At 38.9% G+C, this 14,166-nt stretch overlaps 1 protein-coding gene across 1 annotated transcript in view; it reads right to left on the bottom strand.

Moving 5' to 3' along the window:
• Window positions 1-2,206: 2,206 nt before the first annotated feature.
• The window catches only part of LOC137331500 (neutral cholesterol ester hydrolase 1-like), a 25,178-nt gene continuing 13,218 nt past the window's right edge, over window positions 2,207-14,166 (bottom strand). Inside the window, exons 2-5 of the mRNA XM_067995333.1 lie at window positions 10,235-10,463; window positions 9,058-9,127; window positions 7,675-7,846; window positions 2,207-6,932 (exon numbers count right to left, since the gene is read on the bottom strand). Coding sequence (XP_067851434.1) covers window positions 6,315-6,932; window positions 7,675-7,846; window positions 9,058-9,127; window positions 10,235-10,463 — 1,089 coding nt within the window. The 3' untranslated portion in view covers window positions 2,207-6,314. The remainder of the gene's footprint in view (window positions 6,933-7,674; window positions 7,847-9,057; window positions 9,128-10,234; window positions 10,464-14,166) is intronic.

Below are 14,166 nucleotides of genomic sequence, written 5' to 3'. Positions count from 1 at the left end.
CATTGTTGGGCAGAGCCAAGGAAAGATGCTTTGGAACTAACCTGTACTATTCTTGATCTAGGAATTCTTTATGCAGACCCAAGTACCCAAAAGTGTTACATTATTTAGCTCTGGCATTCCTCACTTTGAGGAACAGAAAAATTCTTCCCACCCCTCTCCCCAAACAAATGTTATAGTTAATGTCAGGATATTATTTAGCAAAACATGGAACAATGTCAGGAACTGTGAAAAGAAAGATTACGAATAGTATAAGTGATTTGCTTGTGGTGTAATTGTTCCTGTATAATTAATTATTTATTACTGTACAATTTTGTTTTAAACCTTAAAATTGGCAGTTCACATTTAATCTGTACTGGTAATGTAACCTTGTTAATGAAAGAATGCAGTTAAGTACCAATCCAGCTTCATCCTCCCCAAATCATCATTGAAACATGTTAGGTATTTGTTCACTCACTGTCATCCCTGGCCTGGTTCTTTCCATAGTTTATTATTAGTATAGATCACACTGCCCATAAGCTACATCAGAAGCTATCCCCCTCTACATGCCATTTAATTCTCCTTGTCGCAAAATGTTTATCCTTGAAATAGGATGGTTTGTGCTTCTGAGACTGTTAGTACAAATAATAAATATTCTTGAATTATTCAACCACAGTGGCCCCTGAACTTTGTTGAAACCCAAACGAACAGTTTCTGAGACAATTATCTAAATCTAGAGGATTTGTTTATACAATGTCTAGAAAACAGGGTACAGTTTGTTAAAATAAGATACGTATTGGAAGGAGAGTCGAAGATTCTATTAACCGATGGAGAAAATATTTGATTCAAACAAAAAAGAGGATTTCTATAATACCACTATATATTAAACTCACAAAGATGAAAATATATTTTCTTTTTGATTGTCATATTCAGTGATTATTGTATCTATATGTAGTACTACAAGAAGTTGAATTGATACAGTGCTGTAGAAAAACATCCCTAGATGTTTCACAGAAGCATAAGGGAAAAAATGGATGCAAACCAAAGGAGATATTGGGGCGTAGTCAGTGGTGGATCTTAAAGTCAAAAGAGGGTGCTGAAGAGTCGGAGAGGTTTAGGGAGGGAATTCCAGAGAATGGAGCCTAAGCGGCTAAAGGCATGGTCACCAATGATGGGGCAAAGGGTGGAGGGAGGCACAAGACACCAGAGTCAGTGAACAAAGAGTTTGGGGATTGTAGCACTGGAGGAGATAACAGAGATGGGGAGGAGCGAGGCATTAGAGGGATTTAATCATGAGGATGAGGATTTTAAATTTAAAGCATTGGAGGACCGGGAACCAAAGTAGGTTAGCGAGGACAGGTGATGAGCAAGCAGGACTTAGGATAGGATATAGGCACAGAGTATTGGATGAACTGAAGTTTGTAGATGGTGGAGGATGGGAGGCCAGCCAGGAGAGCATTGGAATAGTCAAGTTTGTGGGTGATAAATGTATGGATGAGGGCTTCAGCAGCATATGGCCTGAAGTAGGGACAGAAGCAGGCAATGTTGTGGAGGTGGAAGTAGGTAGTCTTAGTGATGAGATATGGGGGCGGACGCTCAGAAGTACAGGGTTAAAGCAGACACATTTTAATTAGGATATTTCAATCTTTTTATAGTCATAAAGTAAACCTTTGAAAATTCAAACTGGACCACTGTATTTCGGATGATTAGTCATTATGAGGGATGGTCAAAATATAAACTCATCAATTATGCATATAGACTTATTAAAATATGTATTGCCTAAATGTTTACATCATATAGTGTGCAAAAATAATATATGTAAACAATCCTAAATTATGGTGAATATCTGAGCTGACAGATTTTTCACTGACATATCTGAATCAAGTCAGCACTGGAAACTGAGATGCTAAATCCTCTGACTTCTTGTCTACAGCTGATCTGGATAACAGACACATGATGGTGAGGGAACAAATCACTTCAAAAATTCTGATCCCAAAAATGGCCCATGTTTTCAAATTTCTGATCACTACCAGAATAACTAATCATAATTTGAATTCAAGAATATTTATTATTTGTACTAACAGTCTCAAAAGCTGCTCCTTAGTGGTTATAGACTCTCAAGCACAAACCATCCTATTTCAAGGATAAACATTTTGCGACAAGGAGAATTAAATGGCATGTAGGGGGGATAACAAAGTAGCTATTAGTTAAATAAATGTTTGCAAATTGCTTTCTCTAAGTGATCAAGTTTAGTTTTATTTGCCTTACTTATTTTAAAGTGCACTTTACATTGTATACAGCCACAATACAATAGAACAAACGAAAACATTAAATACAGTAACATACAGCATAAGTACGGAGTCAAATGGAAAACCTTGTGATCTGAATTAGGTCATTCCAAGACACACATTTGACCCTTTTGCCATAAATGACCTTTTTAGGAAAAAAAGAAATTGCATTTTGTTCATTGTCCAGCTACATTTTTCCAACCTGATGATTAATAAATAGATTTCTGCTGTTTGTTGCTATAGTAATTTAGAACACATTATACATGTCTTTTTATTAAAGTGTTCTTTTTAAACAATATATAGGAAGGTCCAATGGTCAGTGTCTGCTGTGGGATAAGCTTCATCTGATCTGACTATCTATTTTGGGAGACGGAGATGTATCCTTGATCCCTGCCGGTTTAAGATGTCTTGTCCTAGCAGTCAGAGTTACTGGGATCCATTTCATCGATGAAATTATTTTTTTAAAGCAGCTCACAAATCACAAGATGAAATGTGAACTCTCATTTCTGATACATAGCCACTATTTAGACTAGATTTCTATATGATCCCAGTAAAGAGAAGATATCAGTTCTTTTGATGTTATCTCACTGGCTTGAGTCACAGTTAATTAAAAAAAAATACAATACAAAACCTTTAAACACACAAGCGCACATGTCCACAAAATACAGAGAAATTGGTGTTAAGATCAGAATCCAGATTCTTTCTCAAGAAAAGGCCTGACACTAATAGTGCTTATGAATTCTGTAGTCTATTCATTTATGTAAGTAAAAGCTTCATTCCTAACAAATTATCAGTTAATTTGCTTATATTTTTTCTATTATAAGCCAGGTTCCTGTTAATAATTTAAAAAGTTATGTGCCAGACTCAAATTTCTGTTATTTTCACATAGTACAACTCTTAACAAATTGCAATTGTATCTTTGTTCATATTTAACTGATACCACATTCTATATAAGAATTGACACTGATTTCCTTCCTATATATATTATTTAAATTTATTTTTCCCTGGTGATTATACAAAACACCTAGAATTTCATTGCTGCAAGTGAGCAGTTCTGTTCAGCAATGTGATCCTGAGTGTTACCATCACACACACTGGATTCAAATGTAAACAATATAACTTAAACAGATAATAAATCACTATTTTATAGAGAAATCTCTACACTTGACATGGATTTTTTAAAAATCCTCTTGCATTTACATCTTTCATACTGATCTGAACATCTTTCGTCCTCCACCCCAACTTACCAAATATAGCACTCCTTAAACTTTTACTTTTGGTCACTAAATTTCAAATTATTGCCAATCGATTTGACTGGTTGATTGCTATTTGTATTTTTACTAGTCCATAAACCATGTTCCCAAAATGTATATAATTCCATCTAAAAGGTAAGTATGAGGTGATAAAATTTTACCATAGCAATGGTTATTTTGGAAGAAGTCTTAAGTGCTTAAATGATCACTCGTGTGGTTTAAAAAACATTATGTGAACACATTTTTAATTGGTTTCCATATACTGATCCGTAATTAAAGTGATAATTAAAAGTTTTAAAATCTGTTTAAAGCTCTCCTATTGGCTCAGTGGGTAACTTGTATTGTGGTCCTGAGCCTACAGACGAGGAAGACGCTACAATTGATCTTAGTCAAAAATAATCGGCTCGGTTCCTCACTCCTGATCACTATCAAGTGACTCCTGGATATGCATGGGCGTCAGGTGAGGAAAGGATCAAGCTTGGCTGTGCTGACCCTGCCAACACAGTCTGGGCTCACATGAAAGATAACCATTTAGGTAAGACATCAGAGGTCTACTGGAGCTTTTGATACCACACCCTGGTATGAGTCACTGCTTTCAGCAGAGGAGAGAAGGAAAAGGGGGTGTGGGGTTGTCTTAATGTGCAAGTTCAAAGACAAACTACTTTCAAACTGAGTATTAACTTAAAATGAGTTAGTCACAGTAGCAGCAAGCAAAAACTTTATATACTAGAGAAACTCTCAAATCAACATTCTGAGACTACCTGGAGTTTTTCAGTAGCAATAGCTAATTGCAGCATTGTTATTGTTTATTCAGTGATCTTTTATGCAAATTAATTGCAAAAATATAGTTTCAAGAGGTGAACCACAATCTAGGTAATGGTGTGATGAGATCATGAATTGGTTTTCCAGTTGAACAGATACGAAAATTTTACTGTTTCCCTACATAAAAGCTAAATTTTAAAAATCCATTCAGGTGATCAATTTAATTTGCAAAATGTGTCAATATCATCCACCCCCCAGTAAAAACCGATGAATGTAACAGCACAAGACCGACAGTAAGGATAGGAATCAAAATGATCAAGACAGGTTCAAATATGTTGATTAGTCTAAACCAAAGATGTTAAGCCAGCTTAATTACAATTTATAATCATCCTAAATCAAGTCTGGAGTCTTACAGCTTGCTCTTTATACACCAAATAATCTTTATGAATTGTTTGATTAGCCTTTGAATCTTTTTTTAAAAATTACATATCTTTGGTTTCTCTGCCTCCTCACTGGCCATATCCTATAAACTTTGAGCAATTAAGGACCCAGCTCTGTGATCTGTGCTCCATATCCTAGTTTTGTAATACTAGTCCTATGGGTAACTGTGACAGCTCCACCAACAGCCCAACTGAGATCAGACACTTGTGGAGTAGGAAAACAGGTGCAAATCTTCATTCTTCCACTGTGATACAGCACAATTTTATACCAACGTGATATAATGTTGGCATGTTTCATACCGAAGCTCTTAGAAGTATTCAATTATGTTGTACCATGCAGTTAACAGTAAAATCTTCCAAGACTGCAAATTAGTTGGTTGATTTTTTGAGAAAGCCTTTCAACATGATCAGGAAAATATTATAGAAAATAAAAACCAAACTAAAACTAGCAAAAAAACTTACAAAACAAAAAAGACCTAAATATACTGCCTTTTGGATAACTGGAAATGGATTTCAGCCAAAATAAAATAATTCTGAACACTGTAATAGAGTTTAGTCCTGACAATCTGCGGGTGACAATGACATAGTGACAGTAGTTATTTTATGGTAAACAATTAAAGTGATATCTGCAGTTGGAAAACAAAGTAAGTTTATAGATCCTCCACCCTTATTTAAAAACTGTAATTATAAAACTGCATTAACTGTTGCCAAGTACCACCACCTCCCCCCCCCCCCCAGAGAGTAACTGATTTTGGTCAGACTAGGCAAAGGTTATCACAAACGTTTAGGTCATGAGACTGTACAGATTGTTGATTGGTGAGATGAGCTATTTTGGTAGTTGAAAAAAAATGGGTGCAGGATTATCTAAACTCTATAACTTTATCAGCAACTATTCGATGTAACTGGTGGTCTTTGTACACAAAAATGTTACTGAAAGTACTCTAATTAATTTTAAGTAAATTTTCATCTCTTGCATGTGTTAAGTTAGTAGAAAAGAAGACAGTTCTTTTTAAATTTGGAACTTAATAGTTCTTTGATCCCATCAAAGTTGATCTTGTGGGAGTTCCACTCCAGCTGCAGTCCCAGGAGTTTTACATAACCACACAGATTTGATTTTTTATATTCATTCAAGTGCATACAGGACAAATTCCTACACCTTCAGTGTCCACAGGTAATCTTTATATATTTGAAATGATTCTTAATTCAGTTTGCCAAAAGGCAGTTTCCATCAATGACAATAAAGATTAGCACAAAACATTATTGACTTAATGAAGATTTTTTCACATACATCTTAACCTTAGAAGTAAATGAGATGCTAGGCAGTACCACTTTCTGTGCACTATTCAAAACCTTGCCAACAGCTAACACAGATATTTCTTCCCAAATTCCAAATTACTCTTTGATTGATACAGATTTGCTGTGGTATAGAGAATGCACATTATAACTGGATCAAGCCCAGTGAGATAACTTCAGTAATTCTATAACACAGATTTGCATTGGATTGTTGCATTGCATAAATATGTAGGTCTTTTTCAAAATAAGAGCTTGCAGTAACAACATTTTCTATTGCAACTTCCCAACCCCTGACCAAAACTTCACAAATTTTTGTCCAGCCAGTTTATATAGTTGTTCATGATCCTGTTTCCTACATCGAAGTTGGTAGGTGGCAGTGCAAATATCATGGCACCATGGAATCCATCTTCATAATGGTCGAGAGTCACTTCTATGCCAGCATCTTCTAAGCGCTTTGCATACATTATTCCGTCATCCCTTAGAATATCATGTTCACAGGTCAGGATGTAGGCCCTTGGTAACAACTGCAGGATTTCTTCATCTGCAATTAGTGGAGCTGCTCTTGGGTCCAGCAATGCTGGCAACTCCTTGATAACATGTGGACTTCCCATTACCTGGATGACAGGTTTGTAGTTCTTTTTAAATGATTTTGGTAGAAGAGCTGTCCAGTTTAAGCGAGCTCGGATAGAAGTCAGCTGACTTAGGTCTGAGGCTGTGTGGTTGTTGACCAACATTGCCTGGACAAAGCTCAGGTCACCATTCAGGTACTCCAGCCAGAAACGGGCCATGACCGGTTTGTACAAGATAGGTGCGGCCATATTCTGTTGATAGGAAGGAGTATTGAAGTCAAGAGCCTGAAGTACCGGATATATAAGAGCTTGAAGCTTGAGTCGGGTGGTGATGCTTCTGTCCATAACAAGCTACATACACAAAAAAAAAATTAAAGGATTTTTTTTTGATGCACGTACAACATTTTTAAGAGACTTGGATGCTACCAGAGTTTGCAACAATGTTACAATGTTTCTGTTGATTCAGAAAATACTCAAAACAAAAGTGTACTCAAACTACTGATCATTCACCTTTACAGCTTTGACAAAGAAAGTTGTAGTATTGCATAAATAATTTGGAAAATATACATATCAATGTTAAATAGTAGAACAGCTGCAGAATTTAACTTAAAATCATGTCGCAGATACAGGAAATGGGCAGATGAATGAATGTATCATAACAGACCAAATGGTGACACTGAAGTCATAATTGCGATGTTCTCTGCTATAAGCCTTGAATTTCCTTTATGAAAAAGCAACTTGTGGATATTTTTAAAACTGTAAAGGATTCTTTAAAGGCACTTCAATAATACTCTGACCTTGAACATCACTGCAGCATGCCTGGGACAAACATTAACATTTGTTTACATTTAAAACACTGGCTCCAATTTTGTGCAATCAGCGCTTTTTAAGTGTACACTCATTGTTATAAGTTTTGAATTGATTTCCTCAACAGTATCAAGTGCAACGATGCACTCCACAAAAATGGATTTGTTCTAATTCTAAGTTTAAGACCACTCCAGTGGGAGATGTCATGCTGATTAGTGAGAGGTCATCAGGTAATATTATGATAAAACGACTGTAGTTTGTCCAATACATAGTGAAAGGTAATTACCTGCTGGCTTACAGCAGCAGCCAAGTTTCCTCCAGCACTGTCTCCAGACACTGCAATTCGATTTGGATCCACTGAATACTGGGACAAGATCTCAGGCTGCAGAAAATATTTGGTAGCACTATAAGCATCATTAATCTGCTCAGGAAAACGAACCTCTGGGACAAGACGATACCTAAATTTAAGAAAGCACAATGTAATTAATTTCAATAAGACTCAATTTGTAAAGTCTTTGACTTGATGCAAGTCTGATTCATAACAGTAAAACTTAAAAAATTTAATTCTGTACTGATATGAACAATGAATTCAAGACTTATATACATACACACACACACACACACACACACACTATATCCAATTTAATAAAAAGTTTTGTGTCTATAGTGATCATTGTGTAAAAGTTTTGTGTCTATAGTAATTATTGTGTCGATCATAAATATGTCAATTTTCTTCTTTGGACATCTGTTGATTTGTTTTCTTCCTCATTGGTTAAGTCTCTGTGGGGTTGATATTAGACCTTGTCGCAGCTGTTTTTCGGGCATGAAATGGGGCAACAAGATCCAATTTCGTGGGTCTGTGTCCCATGCCCAAGGATGTCCTATGCCATTTCGGCATGGGTGATATTCAGACGTCTCTTTTGGCCGCCTTAAACTTGTCACTCATGCTAACGAGGGGCTTAACGTCTGTTTAAAGACCCCTCTCGGAAATTGGTCAGCGTTGAGTGGACCATGTGCCAAGCATGCTTGGCCTAGGTTGTCCCGTTCTTGCTTCGGCCTAACCAGCGGTTCTGTAAGGGTTAAAGTTACTTGCCTCAATTCTTGCTGACATTACACCAAAAATGACTTGGAAATTCTCCTTTGTACTCCATTTGCGTTGACAGATAAGTTCTTTCGGAAATGAAAACTCAGTTTCTATCTGTCGGTTTCCTGAACCAGAAGTGGCATACAGCCAAGAATAAAGGGCCAAGGCAGGACTCTCTGACTCAGATCCTTGATTTGATAGTCCAAGTGCAAAGGAATCATGTTGCATCCAGCCATAATTGAGCCTCTTGGCATTGTTACATTTTTGGCTACAATATGAAAAAATTGCAGTTGTCACAGTTAACAAATTCCCTTCCATGCAGGTGAAAATACTGAAGTGGAAATCAGAAGGAATCTAATCACAAAATTTATCTTTAATTCAGATTTTTCTTATTGAATAACTGGAGATGAATTTTGGAATTATACATTGTTCAAAATAACAAAAACCCAATTCACTAGCCCTTTAACAGCCTCTATGTCTATAGATTTCCATGATTATTAAGTTGAGCTCTTAAGCAAAAAACAAAATTGTCCTAAAAATGCATCATCTGGGAGAATTATGCTGATATAGTTTGTTATTACTTACTCAATAGAGACAAGAACAGCATTCATATCTTTTGCCATCTTCCGACAAAGATGGTCATATGATCGCATTCCTGTGTAAGCAAGACAAAAAAAAAAGGATTGCATTCTCAGGAGTCAGATCTTTTTATATGCAGCCAACCAAACTTTCTGGTTAATGCTTATTAATGGGTGATGGAGGACATTATGGACTAGGCTTTCCATTTGGGAGACTGTGTTTCCCCCATTTCTATGTAATTTCCACACCCCCACCTTCATATGGGCAGGCAGATTTTGTGCCACTGGACTGCCCTCTGGAAAAGGAGAGGGGGAAGATGTGAGTCCCCAAATGCACTTCCGGCCCTGCCCGACAGAAAACCGGCGGGATGGGGCCGGAAAGCCTAAGCCTACGTTTGCAGTTCTTACCATACCAGATATTTGAAGGGCCTCTGGCTGTGGTGCCTGTTTCTGCAGGGTCCCTGTTTATCAGACCCATAGCCCGGCTTTGTCCTGGAAATGGATAACGGGTTTGAGGGGAAGGGCATTAATACCTTTGAAGTATATTTTTTGACAGACATCTTTTTACCCAGAAGAAGCCTGTTCTGGATACAAGTATGGCACACTTTTCCCAGTTCAGGTCAGGCCACTGTAGCAAGGGGGCGGAGTGAAGTGGTCCTTGAACAGCTACGTTCACGTAAAACTTGTGCTCAAAGACATGTTTTACAAGTTACAAGAGATTATTGAAGCTTTGAGACATTTTGTTATTTTGAAACAAATTTTGTGATTTATTATTCCAGGCTATTGCTTCTATGAGAAAGTCACGCTATTGAGGAGGTGGGGAGGAGGGCGGGCAGGGGGTGGCAGGCAATGGATCATTAACATCGAAAGCTGTCTACCTTCTTCACTGAAAATTGTAGTGCGCAGTATATTGGGCATGCAGACCCGCATGACAGAATTCCTGATCACGTTCACTGCTGGTGAGACTCTGCACCAATGTAAAATCGAGGCTACTCTATCTATTTGTCTTTAAACTCCAGCAGCTATACCAAATTAATTAAAAGCACACATTTAAAATGATGCTAAATGATAAAGAATGTATGGTCTGGATATTTAACAAAATGTCTCAAAGCTTCAATAATCTCTTGTAACTTGCAAAACATGTCTGAGCAAAAGTTCACTACTTCCTTTTGTAGTACACTTACTTGCACTTCCTAAAGCCCAGCCTCCACCGTGTATGTAAATAATACTTCGCTTTAGTTCACCATCCAGCCTCTTCTTGGGTTCAAACACTCTGACTTGTACTCCATCAAATGCCGTGTCTGTCACTTCAACTGTTTCACTTGATTGAGGGGCAAGCATCTCAAACATGGTTATAACAAAATTCAGAACCTTCAGGTGGTGGCCAAGTCCCAGTTGCTGCACGAGATGACACTGGGAAACAAATACAATAGAATTTCTTTTCAGCAAATTGTATCCACATTATAAATTTTTCTGACCCTCGTTTATTTGTGAAGCCATAACATCCAAAATTTCACTTAAAACTAGATATTTATTTAATGTACATAAAATAAACGAGTCTAAATATAACTTCAGTGTAAGGATTGTGCAGTTATTTCACAGTAATTCATTAAATGTACAGACTTTGTTTCACCAGGGTTGTTTCCTCATACAAATTGTAATGTCAGAATAACCCAGACTGAAATGCAGAAATGGTTATGTAAACTATTGCAAGAGTCAGTTGTTTCTTTATAATTCACTAGCTCGATTCTTGAGATGAGAGGGTTGTCCTATGAGGAGAGATTGAGTAGAATGGGCCTATTCTCTCTGGAGTTTAGAAGAATGAGAGGTGATCTCATTGAAACAAATAAAATTCTGAGAGGGCTTGACAGGGTAGATGCTGAGAGGCTGTTTCCCTTGGTTGGAGAGTCTAGAACTAGGGGGCATAGTCTCAGGATAAGGGGTCGGCCATTTAGGACTGAGACAAGGAGAAATTTATTCACTCAGAGGGTTGTGACTCTTTGGAATTCTTTACCACAGAGGGCTGTGGATGCACAGTCGTTGAATATATTGAAGGCTGAGATCGATAGATTTTTGGACTCTAAGGGCTCGATTTTCGGGTGAAGGAGGGGGTACGTTGGGGACGGGGGGGGGGGGGCCTCCGAAAATCGCTGAAATCCCGAGCGGGTTCGGAGCCCGGCTCCAACCCACCGACTTCTGGGTTCCCCAGTGATGCGTCCGGGTGCGCGCGCGCCTCCTGAATGTGGAAGTCTCACCGGCAATTAAAGCCGGCGGGATGATATTTTGCATAGTTTGTCAGCGAGTTGAAGTACTTAATTGTTTTGAAATTTTGGCAGGAGTACGATTTTGAAGCATCCTCAGTGTATTTCCCCTGCTGTGCGAAACAATCCCTGTTGCAACGGACGTGTTTCAGCCAGCAGCCAGTGGAAGATGCAAATGCTTATTTGACAGGTGGGGAGAAAACGTCATTCATAGCAGTAGGGCACTCTGTCACTTCAGACAAACTTTTGGCCGCAAGACCTTTGTGCTTTCAACCAAAATTCTTAATTTCCACCCAAAACTCTGCTGTTCAAACATACTTAACTACTTTGTGGACCCCCTCAAACTCACACCGTCAGGATGGGGGGCGCCAGGGCTGCATTCACCACTACATCCGAGGACGAGCAACATCACCAGCTGACAGCCTGTGATGCGGGTGCACAGTCCGCCCGCTGCGCAGCTTTCAGACGGCAAACCCGGAAGCCACGTTCAGTGGCTCCAATTGACCCACGATCGTTTGGGAAATTGATATTTTCTATTGGGCGAGTTACCCAGGCGTCCAATCACCCACCCACTGCCATCCCGCCTCCCTGCTAATTTCGGGGCCTAAGGGAATCAAAGAATATGGGGATCAGGCGGGAAAGTGGAGTTGAGGTCGAAGATCAGCCATAATCTTATTAAATGGCGGAGCAGACTCGAGGGGCCATATGGCCAACTCCTGCTCCTATATCTTATGTTCTTATTCAATGCCTGAAATCACCTTGTTTTTCCTCACCTTGCAGCAATGTGAGAAAAGATATTTATACCATGTCCAACTTTAATCTGGTCTGCTCGCAATACAAAGAAAGGGATTCATCTTGATTTTAGTAAATGTTGGAGTCTGAGGCTGGTTTGTCCACAGGTCAGTACCTAAACTTGACTTATTTAATAACCTCCCAGAATGTCTTTGATTGGGTTGAGCGTCCATTACAAAGAGAACAGTTAATCGAGGGGCCATTTTAAAAATTCCAAAAATAAATTCCATATCCCAGATCTTCGGGGGTCCAGAACAGAATTGTGGCATGGACCCCCCCGAGAGGACCCCACTACTGCTGGTACATGTCTCACCTGGTGTACCTCCACCACCCCAGTGAAAGCCTGTGCCATGGGAACTCCCGCTATGGGGAGTCGTTACCCAATCTTTATGCCAATAGACATATTTGGGGCAGGTGAAAACTCTACCCTCTAAAGGCCATCGTGGAATCCCCAACTTAAGACCAGGACTTAGTGCATTAGGTTCCAGTATAGTTTCCTGCTGAAGCCAAGGGAGGAGTATGCCAGAACAGCTGAAGATTTTCAGGGCCAATATATTGCTGAAAATAACAGGAGTGAGTGTCCATGGGCGCTCTCTCCTTCATCTGCTGTAACTTTGGTAAATGAGCCAGAGAAACTGTAAAAATAAACATTTTTAGATGATTGGTTCTATATCTGTTCAGTTGTGATTTGTTGCTGTTTTATGAATATAATACTTGTGCCAATCAAGTGCAAATATAACATGCATTTTGCAGGTGTGATATTTTCAAATCTGAAAAGTGCGACATTGAGCTGCTAGATGCATAACTTTTATTATTAATATAGAGATGGATAACAAACTGTGCAATGGGGATTTAAAGAGGATGCCTGACAGATTATTATGTGAAAGGTACATTTCATTTAATGATCTTTTTCTTAGGATCCCTACATTCACCAATTTGAAGGGATGGTAAGTGACCAGTTTCTAGGTTTTAGCCAATTACATTTTGAACAGATCCCTAAAAGGCAAATTTGCACAGATCTAGCTAAGCTGGAATTTTCTCTACTTCTCCCAGCACTACCCATCCCCTTCCAGCTGAGCTGAGATGATCGAGCAACTCACTATGTGGAGAACTACAGGAGAGAACTCAAGTTCCAACATTCTGTGCCACAGCTCATCAATGTTTTAACATGGTGTACCACAGATAATGTCCTACAACTTATAATTTAAGTTATGGGAAAATGTCTTTATACATAACCCATAATGCAACTAGAAATTAGGTTTAATGATCACAGTTCATTGATGGGTCTATCCAAAACAGTTAGCTTGTGGTTGCATCCTCCTGAGTTTTTGTGAAGATGTAACTTATAATTTATGTTTTATTAAAACATTAACACCAAAATATGTTATTTCTTCTCCTCTCCTACACTTGCTTAGTTAAACAGATAATACAATATTTAAATACTAATTGCTTTAACAGAAATTAATACTGGTCTTAAACTGAACTGGTGATGTAATGATGGAACTGTATAAAATGCTGGTAAGGCCACAGCTGGAGTATTGTGCGCAGTTCTGGTCACCACGTTACAGGAAGGACGTAATTGCTCTGGAGAGAGTGCAGAGAAGATTTACAAGAATGTTGCCAGGGCTTGAAAATTGCAGCTATGAGGGGAGATTGGATAGGCTGAGGTTGTTTTCCTTGGAGCAGAGGAGGCTGAGGGGTGACTTGATTGAGGTGTACAAAATTATGAGGTGCCTAGATAGAGTAGACAGGAAGTACCTGTTTCCCCGAGCGGAGAGTTCAAGAACTAGAGGACATAGATTTAAGCTGATTGGCGGAAGGATTAGAGGGGACATGAGGAAAACCTTTTTTACCCAGAGGGTGGTGGGTGTATGGAATTCGCTGCCCGAATTGGTGGTAGAGGCAGGGACCCTCAACTATTTTAAAAAGTACCTGAACCTGCACCTAAAGTGCTGTAAGCTGCAGGGCTATGGACCGGGTGCTGGAAGGTGGGATTAGAATGGGCACCTGGTTGTTCTTCGAGCCGGCGCGGACATGATGGGCCGAATGGCCCCCTTCTGTGC

Source organism: Heptranchias perlo, chromosome 13, assembly GCF_035084215.1.
Source record: "Heptranchias perlo isolate sHepPer1 chromosome 13, sHepPer1.hap1, whole genome shotgun sequence".
NCBI lineage: Eukaryota > Metazoa > Chordata > Chondrichthyes > Hexanchiformes > Hexanchidae > Heptranchias > Heptranchias perlo.
This window is presented reverse-complemented; position numbering and strand designations above follow the sequence as displayed.